Raw genomic sequence first — 19,485 nt, 5'->3', positions numbered from 1 at the left:
ATCTGACGAAGAGGCTGATTCTGTGAAGGCTCAAGGGGGTGGCAGGTGACAGTAGATGAGCAATAGGGGTGTGAGTGTCCTGCATAGTGCAGGGGGTTGGTCTAGATGACCCAGGAGGTCCCTCCCAAGTCTATGATTCTACTGCCAATCATACTGTTATTCTAGGACAGCAATGCATTTTGCAACCCAAACCGCTAATTGCAATGGTGTCGTTAAGCACCCTGCTACCTGAGGGCTGCGTCTCTGATGTCAGACACGAAAGAGCTTGCATGCTGCAGCATGTAGCACTTGGCAAAGTCCTGATGTGCAACCATCTTTAGCAGGGAGGCATGAATAGTTAGCATTTGACCAACAGGGTTACCAACCTCCAGGTGGCCTCTGGAGATCTCTCACAGTTTCAACTGCTTTGGAAGGTGGGCAGTTTAACTACAATTTAGCTGCTATCGGTCCCCTCCTCACATGCCACCCTTTTCAGGCTCCACCCCCACCCAAAATCTCCAGCTATTTCCCAACCCAGAGCTGACAACCCTACTGACAGCTGATTCATGCCTGTCGCAATAAAACCAATTGAAGAATAAGAGCTGGTATTTTGTGCCCTGCTTTTTACTACCTGAAGGCATCTCAAAGCAGCTGACAATCACCTTCCCTTCCACTCCCCATAGCAGATGGGGCTGAGAGAGCTCTGAGAGAACAGTGACTGGCTCAAGGTCACCCAGCTGACTCCATGTGGAGGAGGAGTGGGGAAGCAAACACAGCTCTCCAGATTAGAGGACACCACTGTTAACCATGACTACACCAAGCTGGTTCACAAGAAGAGGAAACAAAATCTGAGTTACTTTGCAAGAACACACAAATATGCATTTTGAAATCCGAATTGGCAGAATGGGGGGGGGGGGGGTCACTGTATTCAGAATATTTGCAATTCCTCATGTGTGTGTGTCTGAATTGCCTCCTTAGTCTGTGGCCAGGCCTGGAAGAAGGAAGAAGTTGCATGCAAACTCAGAGGCAGGGGCTGGCCTCTTACCACCTCTGCATGCGGAATTACTGGCAGGGAAAGATGGTTCTTGGCCCCAGTCCTTAAACCTCTCCTGGGACTCCAATGTGTGTCCAACTGCACTCCTCATTTGGCTTCCACGCTTAATGCTTCAGACACAACTTGGATAATCTTTGATAATCGCCATTTCCTGTCTCCATCATAAGCCGGACCTTTCCAGACGAGGGGGGCCGAGCCTTGCGTTGGGAGGAAGAGAGGGAGCCCCGGCCTCCTGCAGAAGAGGGGAGAGCTTGTTCCAGCGGAGATGGGGCCAGAGAGATGGCCGACCCCTCCGAGCCACAAATCAGAGAACCTTCAGAAGGGTCTGGCTCATCCCAGCGGGTTCAGCTGCAGCTGGATGATGTCGAGTTTCCCATCGGAGGGCACCAAAAATCTGACAGGGCCGTGTGGACTCCTCCCGTCCCTCCCCCTTGGGCAAAATAAAACTTATCCGGGATGTTGTGTGATCCAGCGGCCCGCAAGCCCTGACGTCAAGGCCACGACTGATAAACATTTTCTTTGAGTGCAGGCCAAACTGTGAGGAGGAGGAAGAACAAAAGGCAGTGGAGACAAACGGAGGACAAGGAGAGAAGATGCCTCTTTGCAAGATGGAGGGGAGGCGCACGGCTCTCCCCTTGGCAGCCCTTGTAACGGGGGGGCAGCTGATGCAGGGGCCCCAAACAGAGGCGCCCCCATGGCCTATCCAGGATTCCCCTCCCCTCTTGCCCAAAGCACGTATTTCAGGCAGCAAAGTGGAGGGTGAGCCCCAGAGCCAGTGGGAAGGAGGGAGAGAAGGCTGACTGAAGCACAGTCCTCCAATTGCAAGGCTGAATATTAACAAGATGACAGTTGGGAGGTCATGGATTAAAAGCCCTGCTCAAACCAGAAGCAACCTGATGGCAGCCAAGACACACACGTTCTCTCTTTGCCGCTCCCCCGAAACACCCTCCCCCCTGGCAGAAGCACCTTCCTTGCCAGCAGCGGAGTCGGAAGACACTCTGGCTGTGACGGCCGGTGCCTCAGCACGGAGGGCTCAGCGAGGGGCCAAGTGAGAAGAGGCAGGCCTTGCCCCCAACCCGTTCTTGCCATGCTATGCTGGCCCCCACCTCTGCTCCGCCCCCTCCGCCCCCTGGCCTGCCTGCCTGCCTGCCAATCCGGTTCCCAAGCACAGCTTCATAGAAACAGGGGACCTTGCCCGAGGTCTTGGAGGAGCCATTCCTGCTAACTGCCTGGTGCCGTGCCCCCAGCAAAGTTCACTCGCCCACGCCCAGAAGGATCCAAATGGTTATTGTTCCTTTGCAGCTGACAGAGAACAGACTTGCACCCGAGGCTGGAACGCTGGCCCCTGTTTTCCCAGAGCCTCAGGACACAAAGTCTCTCTCACGACCGTGGCCAAAGTTCTAGCACAAAACCAAGCGGGAACCAAATCGAGTCAAACAGGCACCGTTATTGCCCAGGGGGAGGTTGCTCAGCTGCAGCTGGTGAACAGAGCAGCACCGGCTGGACCTGTGGCTTCCGCCAAGGCAAAAGTCACCTGCCGGGAGGATGGTCCCCCTAAAAAAGGACCAAGTGCCACCTGCCGGCCACTAAGAGTACGAGTTTGTTAAATGTGTAACATTGGAACCTATATGTATTCAGATTATAACATGACTTATGTCCCTTTAAGTTGCATAGCAAGTTTGTTGCTGACTCAGATGCTCAGCAAAATAAATGAACACAGCTGAAGCAGACAATTTGAGACCAAGAGCTCACAGCCTTGACTCTCCATGATACAGGAGCGTTTGCCTAATTATACTCAAGTATTAACAAGGATGGTAAGATATGAATGTGGAGGCTTTTGGCATTATACGACTTGCTCTAACAGTTACTTTTATGTTATACATAGCACTCTCTGTGAATATATTTAACTCAACTATGTGGGGGTATGGATATTTTTGTACATTTCTGATTATTATTTGTTATATGTTATACTAATAAGGACATTTGTTTATGTAGGACTCATTGCCACTGACGAAAGATTGAAAATGGAAAACAAATCTAGAGACCATTCATTGAAAACGGAAAACAAATCTAGAGACCGTTCTGGCAGAGTCGAAGCCTGAATAAATAACATAAGAGTCTCTTTATCTTTTCTAGCTTTCTTAAGCCACTGGATAGGTTCTGTTTCTCTCTTGTCACTAATTTGGAATTGTCCATTTTTTTCATGCGGCCACTAAGAGTACAGCTGTTCCAATTCACAGGTGCCTCCTGTTCTCCCCTGTCTGAGTGGACTGGATTGCAGACCACAAGCCCATGGTGGCCTAACCGAGGCTCTGCAGATGTCCCTGGCCTACAATTACTGGCAGGGGCTCATGGGAACTGTGATCCATGGACATCTGGAGAGCCACAGTTTGGCCACCCTGCCAGGGGGGGGGGCATCTCACGGCCCAGAGGAATCTGCTCGGCAACAGGCGGAAACGGTTTGTGCCTGATCCCATAACGCAGGTGTGCTGGGCGACTGCTGTTCATTCCGACTGCTGGGCCTTTGCCCCAGGAGCAGAGGGCCTCTGAGCATGCACGGTGGGCAGCTCTCACCCTCCTGGTCATCAACAGCAAACATACACATACGGGGTTTCAAGATGCGGGGCAAAACGCTGTCTAAGCAGCAGCCCACCCCCCCGTCCCTCGCAAAGTTCCCCCAGACACGCTGGGCACAAACTTCTGCTGCGGCCCCAAACATCGCGGGCGGGGGGGAGGGGGGGGTGGAGAGGTGGGGCATTTTGCGGGCGTCGCCCGGCCAGACAGGAGCCAGGGGCGGGACTCCCGTAGCAGGCCGAGGCACGTCCCTCGAGGCAGGTTGCAGCGGGCAGTTTGGGCTGCCAGCCGAGGGGCCAATTTGGCCAAGCCGTGCCACCCTGCCGCAGGCGTGCCTACGCTGCTTTCGTGCGGCTCCTTTGACAAGCAGGGGAGGTCGGGGCGCCCGTCTGCCTGGCGAGAGTGCCTCTGAGCATGCCTCCGGAGCAAGAGAGTTGGGGGCGGCGTGCGGGGAGGGAGGAGGCCTGGGCGGGAGACCAAGGCAAGCCGGCAGCGCGGCCATTTTCCCCTGGGAAAAGGATCCCTGGCAGCCCCCGCCTCGCGCTTGGCCCCGGCTGCTCCCTCTGCCGCCCGGGGGAAGTCTGACCACAAGGGCCGCGCCCTCCCCCTCCGTGCCTCCCACGGGCCGGGCGCCAAAGCAGCGGCCTCGGCCTGCCCCGGATCGGGCCCTCGCCCGGGGGGGGCGCTCAGCCTTCTGCTCCCAGCCGTGGAGGCTCCGCGCGGCGGCTGACCTTGGCGGGGACCCTACCTGGCAGTCCAGCATCCTCCTCCTGCTCACGACGCGCACCTGCCGCTCATCGCCGCCTGCCGGGAAAGGGGCGCGGGGGGGGGGGGGGTCGGCTCCGGTCCGGCCCGGCCGCTCCGGGAGGGGCCCCGCTTCGTCCGCGCTAAGCCCGGAGCCGCAGCCCCGCCGAGGCGAGCCGCCCGCACCGCCCGGACGCCGCCCGCCTGCTTCCCCGCGCGCCGCTGCGCCGCTGCCCGCCCGGCGGCTCCATGGAAGGCGCGCTCCGGCCCCACGCCCGCCTATTGTCTGCCCGCCGGGCCCCGCCGCGCCGCCCTCCGCCTCCGGCCCCGCTCCTGCTCCAGCTCCGGCCGCCAGAGCCTTCGGAGGGACGGACGGAGGGAGGCGCGGAGCCTCCTTCGCGGAGGGAGGGAGGGAGTCGGAGGCGCGGCGGCCGCCCTGCGAGGGAGCTGGCAGCGATTTGCAGAGGGAGAGGAGGCGGCGGCGGCGGCGGCGGCGAAGGACCCCCCCCCCCCCCCCCGTGACTCAGGCCGCCGGTGGAAGAGCCCCCCCTCCCCTCGGCTTTCCCCCGCGAAGCACGGGGCGCGTTCCAAAGGCGCGTGGGCGAGGGGCTGTTGCTCCCGGGCAGAGGAGGAGCGGGGCCGGCCGGCCGCCTGCCTGCGTTGGCCCCCGTTGGCCCCTCCGGCCCCCGCAGGGGAAATGCGCCCCCCCCCCACCCACACCCCGTTTCAGGCCGGAATTAAAAGATTTTTATGGGCCCTCGACGTTTCTGTTTTTTCTGATGTGAGCGGAAAATCAAAACATTTTATTATTTTGTAACAAAATTTTCTTATTTATTGATACATCTATTTATAAATATTCTTCACCTCTCAAATTCGCAGGCCCTCTTGGCTTCTGATCTTTTTGATGGTTGGGCATCACTCCAGCACATGCAAATATTGTAAAGGCCTGATGAAATAAAGCCAACTTTCCAGGGCTTCTGGAATGCCAGAGAGGTACGCATGAAGGGATACAGGGATGGCAGGATCCTATTACGCCTTCTCCGCAAACATTCTTCTGGGCCTCTGCCTTGGTGCCCAATTAAGACCTCCCCCCCAGCTGGGGGAGCCTGCTAAGACCTCTCTGCCAACCTATCAGATCCAATCCAAGGTCTCATGTTGACCTTTGAGGCCCTACACAGTCTGGGCCCTGCGCATCTGAGGGACCATCTCTCCCAATACGCCCCCAGAATAACACTGAGACCAACAGGAAGATCTCTGTTCCTCACCGCCTCCAGCCCCAAAAAGGCACCCCAAGGCATGGATAGGCCACGGGCAAGCCTTTTCAGGGCATGGGTGACTGTGGGCAGCAACTCTGTTCCTCCCCCCTCCCCCGGCAGCCCCACCGACCTCCTCTCCTGGTAGCGGTCAGGGGCAGACAGGCAGAGATTGCGCCAGAGTGCCGTTAGCCGGGTTGTGGGGGAGGGGGGGCACAAGCAGGCCAGTCCTGATTGGCCCGTGGACTGGAAGTGGAGGCTGGACAGGCTCCGCCCAGGAGGCCTCTACTCAAACATTTTAACAGCAAAGTGTTAAAGACGTGACTGTCCTGTATGTAGCTGTCATATGGTAAATCCATTGATCCAGGTGACAATCCATCTCCCTGGAGAAAATGGCTGCTTTGGAGGGTAGATTCTAAGTCATTATACTTGTCTGAGCTTCTTCTCCCGACACTGTCCTCCTTGGGGCCCAGGCTTTAGTCTCCAGGAATTTCCCAACCTGCAGTTGGCAACCCTAAGTGTAGGCTAGGCCCAAGCCCAAGGCTGGGAAGGTGGCCGGCCTCCATGCTGAGGCGGGGGCCCTCTAAGGGTCCGGCCAGCCCCAGGTCCCAGCAGGGCTCCTCCAATTAGTACAAGCCACGTGGGGCCCTGCATAAGCGCCCCCCCCCCCCACCTCCGGGCCTTTCAGCTCTATTGAAAACGGAGCTGGAACATTTTCAAGAGCCAGGGAAACTGCGGAGGTGAAGGGGCTGGAAAAGAAACAGGGGCTGGAAATCTCCCCACTTCATTCAATCGGTCGGCCCTTTTGGCAGGGAAGCAGGGTTGCTATGGAAACAGGAAGGCTGCCTATATTCTTCATCAAAGATGAACATTTTGAGGAGGACGGTGACAGGCGCCGTCCCAGTGGCGCCGGGAGATGTGAGCAGAAACGAGTCTCCACTTGCCGGTGTGCTGTGGACACAGTGATGCAGCAGCCACCCTCCCCGGTCACATCAACTGGAGGGGACGGTCTGTCATGCCGCAGGCCACTGTGGGCTGGAGATGGAGGCCAGTGGGTCAAAGCAACAAGATCCCCCCCCTCCAGTTCAGCTATCAAAGGTTATTATCCATTACTGGGTATACAAGACATAAAATATTTCTTCCCAACAACCCCTTCATAATAATTTTTGAGATATTTTCGATCGAAAACCGTGGTTAAGCATATTATTTCCAAGATGTACACATTTTAATTGAAATTTGCGACAAAGGAAGAATCTGTGAAAGAATCTATGACAAAATGGTCAAAAATGATGGGCATGATATACAGATGGAATGATGGGAAGATAGGTGGATAGCCTTAAATTTACATTAAGCTCTAATCTTTAGGAAAACTTTTATAAAATAATGCATCTTTGGTATTTGTCACCCAAAAGGTTATCAAAAATATACAAAAACACGGTTAATTTGTTGGAAATGTAAACAACATGAAGGGACTTTTGTTTCATCTTTGGTGGACATACAAGAATGCAAAAAAAAGGGGGGTACAAATACATGCTTTAAACCAGAATAATTAATATAATAATATATTTTTATTTCTGTTCCTAAGGGCTGATATACAAATGAAACTAGAGAAGTTTCTCTTGGGATTTATACCTTGCTGGGCTCCCACACTAGGCCCCACCCCCCACCCCCCCAGGATTTTCTTAATGCCAAAGCTGGCAATGCCAGATTGAGAGATTTGTGGGATCACAGATGCCCCCCCTCTCTCTGCAACCTAAAATGGGAAGATACCAACTGGAAACAGTCTCTTCAAAAAGCAGGTTCCACCGGCTCCAGAACAGCCCATGATTCAGTTTATAGGACAGTTTATAGAATCAGGAGACTTAAATCGCAGGGCTCCTGCTGAGAGGGCCTGAGTCACGTCACCCGGCAGCCATCCAGCATCAAACATTTCAGTGTTCTCAAATGAGGGAGGGACTTTGTGCATGTGGAAAACTCACATATCGGGGAGAAGACTTCAGTAGCCCCAAATCTCCCCCAACATGCTGGTTTTCTAGAGGCAGGGTTTGCTTTTGTGTTCTAGTTTTAAGTGGGACTGATCAAACATGCACCCTGACCTGGCTGGCCCAGGCTAGGCCGGTCTCATCAGAGCTCAGAAGCAAAGCAAGGTTGGATGGGAGACCACTGAGGAAGTCTGGGGTCACTACGCAGAGGCGGGCAAGGGCAAACCACCTCTATTGGCCTCTTGCCATGACACCACTTTGGTTCCCACCACCAATCAAACACGGAAGGCCCCCCCCACACCCCTGATGCCGCAAGAACCCCCACACAAGCCCCATCTTGAAATCTGGCAACAGCCAGGGCAGGCTCTTCAAACAGTGTGCATGCCATTCACACACAGAGCCACGTGTCAATGGCAGCTCCCTGTGTGCATCCTTATAATGCAGAGTAGGCTGAACCAGCATCAGCCTCCCTTCGTGGTGCGGGGCCAAGCCAGTGGCCAACTTCCTACTTATTCCAGCAGTGGGCAAAAGGAGCTCCTAACCATGTGAGATTCTTCTCTCTAAGAGTTTCCATTTCTCGAGGACCGGATTTTCCTTCGTGGTCACGCGCCTGAAAACCTTTGATGAATGGGAGAGCGGAAAGAAGCAGCTTCTCAAAAGATCCTAACAAGGTCAAATACCTTGAACTGTGGAGGACAAAGCAGGAAGGGAAGCTGCAGTGGTCATCGGCATTGGTAATGCTGCCTCTAGCAGTAGACGAGGCCCTGTTCAGGTGTACGAATCCTTGGCCAGGTGCTCTCACAAGGTTAGAAACGCTACACTGAGGCTGCTAACTGTAGGCACTCTCCCACCCAGATCTCCAGAGAGGCATCGACTGTCAACACCTCCATTCAGAGGTAGACCAGGGGTGCCTAAACGGCCTCTCCAGATGTCCATGAACTACAATTCCCATGAGCCCCTGCCAGCACATGCCAGTTTGGCCATCACTGGTCTAGTCAGAAGTAGCACAGTACCTGGCAGTGGCTCAAGGGAATTGTAGTCCATGGACATTTGGTGAGACACCGTTTGGCCACCCCAGCCGAAGCTAAAAGGCTGGACAGATTTCAAGGCTCAGAAAGAGGAAAGGGCCTGTTCAGAGAGGATGGGTCTGTCAAGGGCTAAATGAAGTACCTTTTTGAGACTGCAGATACCTTTGGAATTCTGACACAGAGGTCAAAAGGTCGCTATGTTCCCCCCAGCCACCAAATGGAGGGAAGGGAAAGGATGCCTGATCCAGGCTAGGAAAATGCCAGAGATTTGGGGATGAAGAATGCGGGAGGCAAGACCTTTGGCGGAGGTCAATGCTACAGCATCCCCCTCCCAAGCAGCCCTTTCCTCCACGGGAACTGAGCTCTGCAGTCTGGAGATGGGCTGGAATTCCAGGGGATCCCCAGGCCCCACCTGGAGGCTGGCATCCCTCCGTCCCCCTCCCAAGCAGCCCTTTCCTCCAGGAGAACTGAGCCTCTGTAGTCTGGGGATGAACTGGAATTCCAGGGGATCCCCAGGCCCCATCTGGAGGTTGGCACCGTGTGCTTGATGCAATTACAAAACGGCTGCCACAAACCAGCTGCTGCAGGAGACAGGTGAGCCACCAAATGGCTGACATTGAGGGGATCTTTGTACTGTGGTGTCAGACGTTATTAAAGCAATCTTAAAAAATAAGTCTGTGCAGCCAATCAAATCCCTAAAGGCTAATCAGAACCAGGCCAAGGCCCAATGTGGCCTCTCTCACTGTCTAAAAACACTCCGGAGATGCCAGGGAAGGTGCCGGCAGGGACTATGGCAGCCATGGGCACCAAGCTGGGGACCCCTGGGCTGCATGCTAAGTGGAACCTTTGAGTGCAGTTTGTAGGTGGCATGCACAGGGTGGGGCTACTTCCTTCTTGTCCTGTGCAAGGGCTTCCTGGACGCATCTAGCTAGCTACTGTAAAAAAGAAAACACTCCCCATGCAACCAGCTGGGCGAACTTGGGCTAGTCACAGTCCTGTTAAAGCTGCTGTCAGAGAGCAGTTCTCTCAGAGCTTTCTCAGCCCCACCCACCTCGCAGAGTATCTGTTGTGGGGAGAGGAAGCGAAGTCAGTTGTAAGCTGCTTGGAGACACATCAGGCCTGCTGGGTGACTTTGGACCAGTCCCAGTTCTGTCAGAGCCCTCTCATCCCCAGCTCCCTCACAGGGTGTCTGTTGTGGGGAAAGGGAGGGAAGGTGATTGGGAGCCACTTTGGGTCTCCTTCAGGCAGTGAAAAGTGAACTCCTCTTCTTCCTGCCTCAATCTGATCTCACTGAGTGTTATTTCCTTTGCCCATTTGGAGTATCAAACACCTGCAGTGACCTGCTGGAAGTGCTCAGGTGAGGACACGGCATTTCTTTTGGCCCACACGCTGGGTGCTCCATTTGTTCCCTGCTGCTGGAGCGGAGACGGGCCCTGCATTGGCCACCACAATGAGCTGGAATTTGACTGCTCACAATGAAATGCAATAAAGGATCGAGACAAGCTCTCCAGCCTTGCGCTTCAGCAGGGCTGGCTCAAAGTGTTTTTGTCACACTGCACCAGGGAATCTGAGTGAGACCACCTTTGCTGGGACACCTCACCCCCCAAAATCCTCAGAATGGGAGCCAGACTCTCCAGACCACCTAGAATCCTCTCGGTCCCCCTGTCAGAGGGCACGTTCGCATCCACAGCCCTGAAACAGAACTTCTCTGGAGCTTGGACTCTGGAGCCTCCATGGTACCCGGGAAGACCGCCTCTTCCTCCCCACTCCTGCCTCCCCATTGGCTGTCTCCCTTGCCTATCTCCACTTTTCCTCTCTTCAACACACCTGCTGCCTGAAGCTGATCTCTCCTTCTGAGTCTTGCTTGCTGAGTCAGCCTCCTAAAACTATCAAGATCTGGGGAGGAAGCTCAAGCAAATGGGGGCACAAGTGGTATTCTCTTCAATCTTGCCTGTCAAGGGAAGAGGAATGCGTCAGGAGAGGAAGATAATGGAGGTGAATCACTGGCTGCGTAGTTGGTGCCGGCAGGAGAGATTTGGTTTCTGGGACCATGGGATAGGCTTTCTTGAAGAAGGCCTACTAGCACCTGATGGACTGCACTTATCGAAGCTGGGGAAGAATGTGTTTGGCAGGAACCTGGGGAGATTTATCAGGAGAGCTTTAAACTGAAGCCACTAGGGGAAGGAGACGATCAACATAGGGAGTGTATGGAAGGAGAACGATCCGGGGCAGCCCAACCGGCAAAGCCAGCTCATAGGGAACCAAAAGTAAAAGGATTCAGATGCCTTTATACTAATGCCCGAAGCATGGGCAATAAGAAGGAAGAGCTGGAACTTCTCATGCTGATGGAAAGGTATGATCTAGTAGGCATCACAGAAACTTGGTGGAATGATTCTCATGACTGGAATGTAATGGTGGATGGATATGAACTATTCAGAAAAAACAGAATAGATCGAAGAGGTGGAGGAGTGGCACTGTGTGTGAGGAAAGGGCTTACCTGTCAGGAAATTCTAGTGAAGGAGAGCATATCTACAGTGGAAAGCATCTGGGTGAAAATAAGCGAGGGGAAAACAAACAGTGTAGTGGTTGGTGTCTGCTACTGACCACCTGACCAACGAGAGGATGTGGATGCTGCACTTTGTGAGCAGCTTGAGAAAATATCCAAGTGGCAGGACCTTGTCATCATGGGTGACTTCAATTTCCCAGATGTGTGCTGGGAAACAAACTCTGCGAAGCATCCTTAGTCATGCAACTTTCTGACCTGCCTGGCTAACAATTTCATTTATCAAATGGTAGATGAACCACAAGAGGTTCAGCCATACTGGACTTAATACTGACCAACAGGCAAGAGTTGGTGGATGAGGTGAAGGAGGTGGGGACCCTAGGGGGAAGTGACCATGTCCTCATAGAATTCCTTTTGAGATGGGGAGCCAAGGAAGCTTGTAGCCAGACGTGGATGTTGGATTTTCGTAGGGCAAACTTTAATAAACTCAGAGACATGATGAGGGTCATACCATGGACGAGAAAAGATTTTTCAGTTATGTGAGGAGCAAACGTAAAGTAAAGGAGGCAATAGGCCCACTGTTGGCTGCGGATGGACAAACTCTAACGGAAGATGCAGAGAAAGCAGAAAGGCTTAGTGCCTATTTTACATCTGTTTTTTCCCACAGGTCTAAGTGTTTAGGCACATCTAGAGATGGCCATAGCCAAAGGACAGTGTCTGGGTGGCAGGTTAACATGGATAGAGAGGTTGTCGAGAGGTATTTAGCTGCACTGGATGAGTTCAAATCCCCTGGTCCGGATGAAATGCATCCGAGAGTACTCAAAGAACTTTCCAGAGAACTTGCACAGCCCTTGTCCATCATCTTCGGAACCTCTTTAAGGACTGGAGATGTCCCGGAGGACTGGAAGAGAGCAAATGTTATTCCGATCTTCAAAAAAGGGAGGAAGGATGACCCGGGAAACTACAGACCAGTGAGTCTGACCTCTGTTGTGGGGAAGATAATGGAGCAGATATTAAATGGAGCGATCTGCAAACATCTGGAGGACAATTTGGTGATCCAAGGAAGTCAGCATGGATTTGTCTCCAACAGGTCCTGCCAGACCAACCTGGTTTCCTTTTTTGACCAAATAACAGGTTTGCTGGATTGGGGAAATTCGGTTGATGTCGTTTACTTGGATTTTAGTAAAGCTTTTGACAAGGTTCCCCATGATGTTCTGATGGATAAGTTGAAGGACTGCAATCTGGATTTTCAGATAGTTAGGTGGATAGGGAATTGGTTAGAGAACCGCACTCAAAGAGTTGTTGTCAATGGTGTTTCATCAGACTGGAGAGAGGTGAGTAGCGGGGTACCTCAGGGCTCGGTGCTCGGCCCGGTACTTTTTAACATATTTATTAATGATCTAGATGAGGGGGTGGAGGGACTACTCATCAAGTTTGCAGATGACACCAAATTGGGAGGACTGGCAAATACTCCAGAAGATAGACACAGAGTTCAACGAGATCTGAACACAATGGAAAAATGGGCAAATGAGAACAAGATGCAATTTAATAAAGATAAGTGTAAAGTTCTGCATCTGGGTCAGAAAAATGAAAAGCATGCCTACTGGATGGGGGATACGCTTCTAGGTAGCACTGTGTGTGAATGAGACCTTGGGGTACTTGTGGATTGTAAACTAAACATGAGCAGGCAGTGTGATGCAGCGGTAAAAAAGGCAAATGCCATTTTAGGCTGTATCAACAGGGGCATCACATCAAAATCACAAGATGTCATAGTCCCATTGTATACGGCACTGGTCAGACCACACCTGGAGTACTGTGTGCAGTTCTGGAGGCCTCACTTCAAGAAGGACGTCGATAAAATTGAAAGGGTACAGAGGAGAGCGACGAAGATGATCTGGGGCCAAGGGACCAAGCCCTATGAAGATAGGTTGAGGGACTTGGGAATGTTCAGCCTGGAGAAAAGGAGGTTGAGAGGGGACATGATAGCCCTCTTTAAGTATTTGAAAGGTTGTCACTTGGAGGAGGGCAGGATACTGTTTCTGCTGGCTGCAGAGGAGAGGACATGCAGTAATGGGTTTAAACTTCAAGTACAACAATATAGGCTAGATATCAGGAAAAAGTTTTTCACAGTCAGAGTGGTTCAGCAGTGGAATAGGCTGCCTAAGGAGGTGGTGAGCTCCCCCTCACTGGCAGTCTTCAAGCAAAGGTTGGATACACACTTTTCTTGGATGCTTTAGGATGCTTAGGGCTGATCCTGCGTTGAGCAGGGGGTTGGACTAGATGGCCTGTATGGCCCCTTCCAACTCTATGATTCTATGATTCTATACACCTGCCCTGCTGAGAGCTGCCAGCTTGGGGATGGGGTATGGTGGGCGGGGGGCAGGGGGCGGGGGCGGGGTGGTGGTCCAGGGTCTGCACTGCTGCTGCCAGAAGCCATGGTCCCAAACATGTTTTTGCCATCCCAGGCAAGGCCCACCCATGCTCCCCTAGGCATGGTCTGAGCCAGCTTGGCCCTGCAGCAGGGCCTTGCCTTGAACCTGGTGGGCAGCACCAGCAGAAACATAAAGGTGTGCTCTATTTCTGGTGGGCAGCAGCCGAGCAGGGGATGCCAGCCCCCTCCCACGCCACTGATGGCAGCTGCAAAACACAGGAATACAAGTCAAAGGCAGCAGACCGCAACCTTGGTCACGAGCCATGCAAAGGACTCTGTAAAAGCTTCCCTTTAGAATAGAAGAAAAAGAGCTGGTTTTTATATCCCACTTTGCACTACCCAAAGGAGTCCCAAAGCAGCTTACAAACACCTTTCCCTTCCTCTCCCCACCACAGACACCCTGCGAGGGAGGGGAGGCTGAGAGAGCCCTGAGATTACTGAAGAAGAAGGAGAGTTGGTTCTTATATGCTGCTTTTCTCTACCTGAATGAGTCTCAAAGCTGCTTATATTTGCCTTCCCTTCCTCTCCCCACAGCAGACACCCTGTGAGGTGGGTGAGGCTGGGAGACCCTGATATTCCCGCTCGGTCAGAACAGCTTTACCAGTGCTGTGGACAGCCCGAGGTCCCGCAGCTGGCTGCAAGTGGGGGAGGAGCGGGGAATCAAACCCGGCTGGGCCAGATCAGAAGCTGCCGCTCTGAACCGCTACAAGAAGCAGCAGGCGTAGAACAATCACGACCAAGGGGATTGACATTATTGGGTATTTAAGGCAATGTTGTAGTATAAAACTAAGCGCTTTGTAAGCTTGTTTTCATTTTCCTTGCAACTGAACTCAGGCCTTTTTGCTTATTCCTTGCTTAGCCAGCAGGGGGCAGCAGATGCCGGCAGCCAAAGTCCTCTCCTTGCAGTTATTCCCACGGCTTCCCCCCCCCCCCCTCAAAGGATAGGTATTTCTCTCCCCTCCCCAGGCACAGGGTCAGCTTCCCTGCAGGACAGAAGGCTGGCAGTCCTGAGACTCCCAACATGCCTTCTGAGTTTGGGTCGCCCCAGAAGGCTTCTTTTGTCAGGGAAGTTCTAGACAGGGCTTCCTGCTAGTGTGACCAACCTCCAGGCAACGCCTGGAGATCTCCCAGAATTACAAGTTGTGTCCAAATGACAGAAATCAATATCCCTGGGGAAAACTGCTGCTTTGGAGGGAGAGAGCTATGGCGTTATACCTTTCTGAGGTTCTTTTCCTCCAACCCTCACTGCTCACACCTTCCCAAGTCTGCCAGGTGCTTGCCTCCTCACGACAGCCCGAGGCCCAGCGTGGCAGAGTGTTAAGAGTGGCCGCCCCTAATCTAGTTGGATTCCCGGTGCAGAAAGCAGCTGAGTGACCTTGGGCCAGTCCCAGTTCTCTCAGGGCTCTCTCAGCCCTACTGACCTCACAGGGTGTCTGTTGTGCAGGGAGGAAGGGATTGTAAGCTGCTTTGAGACTCCTTCAGATAGTGCAAAGCAGGGTATAAAAACCACATCTCCGTCTGGCCACGGAGAAGCCTGGCTTCACCCAAGCAGCGCTAGTCCCTGACACTGTGGTAATTCTTAGCCACCGTTGAGCAGCGTATGATCCTCAGTTCAGAGGGCTTTGGCTTCTGGTCATCCCAGACGTACTCTGGTGAGAGCAGCTTTGAAGGTTTATGGGACAGGAAGTGCCTGTTCAGGTGGCTCTCTTCCTGCCAGGCCGCCATGATGCCGTTGGCCTTGTCAGCCAGTATGGTCATGTGGCAAGCCCTGGTGAACTCATACACATTCTTGACCAGGCCGCCGAAGACCGCCCCAGCGTAGTAGAAGTCCCCCTCTCCGCTAGAGATGTAGGCGGCAGATGCCTTTCTCCTCTCATAAGGGAAGTCCTCCCGACTTGGGACGCTGTAGTAGCCAGGGTGGATTGCGGCGACCATCTCTCCCAGGGTCTCTGGGCCCCAGGAGTGACGGAACTCCATGTCAATGTCCAAGCAGAAGAGGTAGTGCACTTCGCGATGGATGGCCTCGGAGATGTGGAGGTTGATGGCTTCCATCCGCCGCGTGGAGATCTCTTGCCAGTGCTTGTGCTTTTGGATGAGGATGACGCTGAGGCTCCGCCCGGGCTGAAGCTGGACAAAGGGGATCTCCTGAGGATTGTCGGTGAAGAGGTAGTAATTCACGCGGTAGCCCATCATGAAATGCTTTTCTGCAGAGCCCAAGAAGCGGCCCACAAACTGGGTATATCTAAGAAAGATTGGCAAAGGATAAATACACCGAGGAGGAGAAAAGGAACTCTCCATCTGTGGGTTTTTCCCCTGGGATATACCAGGTGAAGGTGGCTGCATTCCACACTGCGGCCTGGTGGAATCGCTCATCCTTTCACTATGACTCTGTGTGGGAAGGGGGGGCTTTCCTGCTTCTCCTCCTCCTTCTTTGTGTGGAGAACCAACTTTGATTCCTCACTCCGCCACATGCAGCCAACTGGGTAGTCACCTTGAGCTAGTCACAGATCTCTCTCAGCCCCACCGCCCTCACAGGGTGTCTGTTGTAGGGAGAGGAAGGGAAGGCAATTGTCAGACGCTTTGAGACTCCCTTGGGTACTGAAAAGCGGGATACAAAAAAACTACCACTCTTCTATTTTCCCTGTCAGAAATGGCATCACGTCTATGAGGGCATCGTCCCTATAGGAGAGACCTACAGGGGCTAAGGGTTCGGGTAGTCATGTGACTTCCAGGGGGCGTGGCCAGCGGATACCAATTCCGGGGCTCTTTGAAGTCTGAAAAATTATTTCAGGGGCTCCTCCAAGGTCAAAAGGTTGGAAAAGCTTGATCTACACCGGGGTAGTCAAACTGCGGCCCTCCAGATGTCCGTGGACTACAATTCCCAGGAGCCCCTGCCAGCGAATGCTGGCAGGGGCTCATGGGAATTGTAGTCCATGGACATCTGGAGGGCCACAGTTTGACTACCCCTGATCTACACCCTTGCCGGAGTCTGTTCTGGGGGGGGGGGGAGTGGACTTTGAAATTAACCCAAAAAAGAAACCCTTTAAAAGCAGCCAAAAGAAAACTGAAAATGCTCCAGAAAAGACAGATTAAAGAAAGCACCCAAGCATTTGTTCAAGGGGAAAGGAGGCAGGAGGATCAGCCTGGGAGCTCCTAGGAGTTCAGAGAATCCTAGGGGTGGGAACTGGGGGTGGGGGGTGGGGGAGATTGCCAAACTGTTCCTACCCCAGAGATCTTCACTGGCCCTGATTTTGTGCTTCATCTCCAGCATCTAATTCTAACCTCCCCAATTTCTGTCAGGTTGGAGAACTTTGTGTGTGTGTGTGCGGCGGGGATTAAATTGTACAATCAGATCTGTAATCATTTGAGAAGAAGAGCTGGGGGGTTGTACCCCGCTTTTTACCACCCTCAATGCAGCTTACAATTGCCTAACCCTTCCTCTCCCCACAGCAAGCAATTGAAGCTGAGAGAGCTCTGAGAGAACTGTAACTGGCTGCCTGGAATCCAACCTGATTCACTAGATTAGAGGCTAAAGCTCTTAACCACCACACCAAGCTGCCAATCAAACCCGTACAACATTTTAAAATGTGGCCCATCTGTAAGCTGCTCCACGGGAGCGGTAAAAATAAAATGGTAAGGACTATGTGGGAGGAGAAAGGGAGGAGAAAGGGGTGGGGCGAGTCCGGGATAAAAACTCGAAGGGGCGTCAGAGACGTGGCGGGCCTGTTCCTTTCCCCACGCTGAGCTGAGCCCGGGGACTCGGGGAGAGGGGGCCGGGGGCAGCGGGGGCAGACGCCGTGCTAGCGCCCATTGGGCTTTACCTCTAGTTGGGAACATTTCTCGATGTCTTTTCCACTCACTTGCCAACAGCAAAAGCCGTCACCCCAATGGTGAGGTTCAGAGGCTTGTAGACGCTGTCCAGCACATCCCAGTTGAACGTTCCTTCCCAGACCACCGGGGCCAGCCAAGGGGTCAGCGTGAGCACATCGGGACGCCTGGAGTAACAAGGGCAGGGGACAAGAGGAGAGACGGTCCTCTCAGGCAGAACGGCACACAGGCCCAAGCGTCGGCAGTCCATGTGCAGTCCATAAAATGTGGCTCACTTCAGCACCGTCCTACTCTGTACTTCCACGCTCCTCCCCATGCAAAAAGCCCAGGTTGTCTTACTGTGCAATCCTGTGCAGAGTTATGCCAGCCCATTGATTTCAGTGTGCACAGACTGGAGTAACCTTGCACAGTAACTGGAGTAACCTTGCACCTTGCACTGGAGTAACCTTGTGTGCACAGACTGGAGTAATGTGTAGCCTTGCACCACTAATTAGCTAACAAAACCAAAATGGGCAGGAATATGCACAAGGTTTGGCTTAGGCCCTAGAGGATCCTTTCACTGGAGTAAGCAGAAATAAGCCTGCAGCTTCTGCATGCAAAGTGGGCACTCTACCCTCGCTCCAGAAGGCCCTTTCTTGGGCTGCACCCCAAAACCTGTACAGGGCGACCAGTTGGTGAGCAAAATGGAAAGAGACTGTGTGATTGTCCTTCTTTTGAGTGAATCTTTTGACAGAAATCTCAGAGACGGGGATGCTCGGTCTTCTTAGTGCTTGGGGTTCAAAAGAGGGGGGGCTCCTGGAGTTCTGGCCCTGCTGGTGGAGCTCCTGATGGCCCCTGGATCTTGCCACTGTGTGTGAGGGTTGGACTGGATGGGCCACTGGCTGGATCCAACAGGGCTTCTCTTATGTCATCTTCTGGTTTTGAAGCTTTTCTCCACAGTCATGTGGACTCACAGCCATGTAGCATCTTGAATTTGCTTTGATTTCTAAACCCCACTTATATATCATGACGTGGGCCCCAAATAGAAGCATTCATTTGGCAATTTAAATCTAATTGTGTGGCTATTTATCTCAGGGCTGGATCACGTCACGCAGGGTACTTACCTCTGCTGCAGAGCTTTTGGTTGAGGATAAGACAACCTGGAAATCAGAAACAAGAACCGATTACCGGGACCAAAAAGGGGAACGAGTCATCCCGGTGGAGGGCCAAGGCAGGAGTCAAGGAGGTCGTGCTTACTGCGGAAAGGGTGGGAGGGCCGTTTCTTCTCTGTATCGGAGTTTTTTGGTGCTGTACAGAAAGGGAGGCATAAAAGAAAGAAATATTTGAAGAAGGGATGGGACTTTCTCATCCTTCACACCAAAGAAGAAAACTATAACCAGGAAACAAATTTAGGGTTGGGCACTTCGGCCAGGCCACCTTGGGCTTCCTAGATCACCAAAGCGGCCGAAGCGTGCTGAAGCACCCACCCCTATTCAGGTGGCTAACCAGGTTGGTCTGAAGAAGTGTGCATGCGCACACACATGTGTGGAATAAAACTTTGCTGGTTTTCAAGGTGTTGCTGGGCTCAGACTGTTTTCAGGAAACAAACAACTAGTCAGCACCCAACAGGGAACTGCCCCTACAAACCTCAGAGGGCGCTATAAGGGAGTACCTGGAGACTTGGAGCCTGGGTGGAGCCTGGAGTGGGCCGGATTTGGGACAGGGAGATATGTTGAAACAGGCTTCCTGAAGCCATAGGCCCTACCCCGAGAAGCGTGCATGCCCACGGAAACTTATACCCAGAATCTGAAGAGCTAACATCCAGCATTACACATTGTTGGTCTTAAAGGCTAAACCAGGGGCCATTCCGCACCAGGATCTATGTTGCAAATTGGTTGCGGAACGAAAAAACGCCATTTTAAATAGTGGAATTCGTTGTTATGCATACCTGCCTTTGTAGTGGAATCCAGTTGCGTTTCTATCATTTCCCACAGGCTTCCGGTCTTGGCAAAAATCGCTAGCCAGGAAGCGATATTGCAGAGCTTTGTCCCGCCCCTGGCCGTCAATCAAATGAGCAGCCAATGGGCGGCCGTTATCATGCTCCCGAAGAGCCCCTTTCCCTTTAAGGCA

The 19,485-nt window shown here is 53.0% G+C and overlaps 2 protein-coding genes across 3 annotated transcripts in view; both read right to left on the bottom strand.

Annotated features, from left to right (window-relative positions):
- RALGDS (ral guanine nucleotide dissociation stimulator) overlaps positions 1 to 4,850 on the bottom strand; it is a 135,081-nt gene extending 130,231 nt beyond the window's left edge. Inside the window, exon 1 of the mRNA XM_077305885.1 lies at positions 4,356 to 4,850. Coding sequence (XP_077162000.1) covers positions 4,356 to 4,370 — 15 coding nt within the window. The 5' untranslated portion in view covers positions 4,371 to 4,850. The remainder of the gene's footprint in view (positions 1 to 4,355) is intronic.
- A 9,272-nt stretch (positions 4,851 to 14,122) lies between these two features.
- Positions 14,123 to 19,485, bottom strand: part of GBGT1 (globoside alpha-1,3-N-acetylgalactosaminyltransferase 1 (FORS blood group)) — a 30,689-nt gene continuing 25,326 nt past the window's right edge. For both annotated transcript variants that reach the window (XM_077305572.1, XM_077305573.1), the window contains exons 2-4: positions 18,480 to 18,663; positions 17,409 to 17,543; positions 14,123 to 15,790 (exon numbers count right to left, since the gene is read on the bottom strand). In XM_077305572.1, the coding sequence (XP_077161687.1) occupies positions 15,103 to 15,741 (639 nt within the window). In that variant the 5' untranslated portion in view covers positions 15,742 to 15,790; positions 17,409 to 17,543; positions 18,480 to 18,663 and the 3' untranslated portion in view covers positions 14,123 to 15,102. The remainder of the gene's footprint in view (positions 15,791 to 17,408; positions 17,544 to 18,479; positions 18,664 to 19,485) is intronic.

This window comes from Paroedura picta, chromosome 12 (genome assembly GCF_049243985.1).
Source record: "Paroedura picta isolate Pp20150507F chromosome 12, Ppicta_v3.0, whole genome shotgun sequence".
Lineage (NCBI taxonomy): Eukaryota > Metazoa > Chordata > Lepidosauria > Squamata > Gekkonidae > Paroedura > Paroedura picta.
The sequence above is the reverse complement of the archived record's forward strand: the minus strand, read 5'-3'. Positions and strand labels throughout refer to the sequence as shown.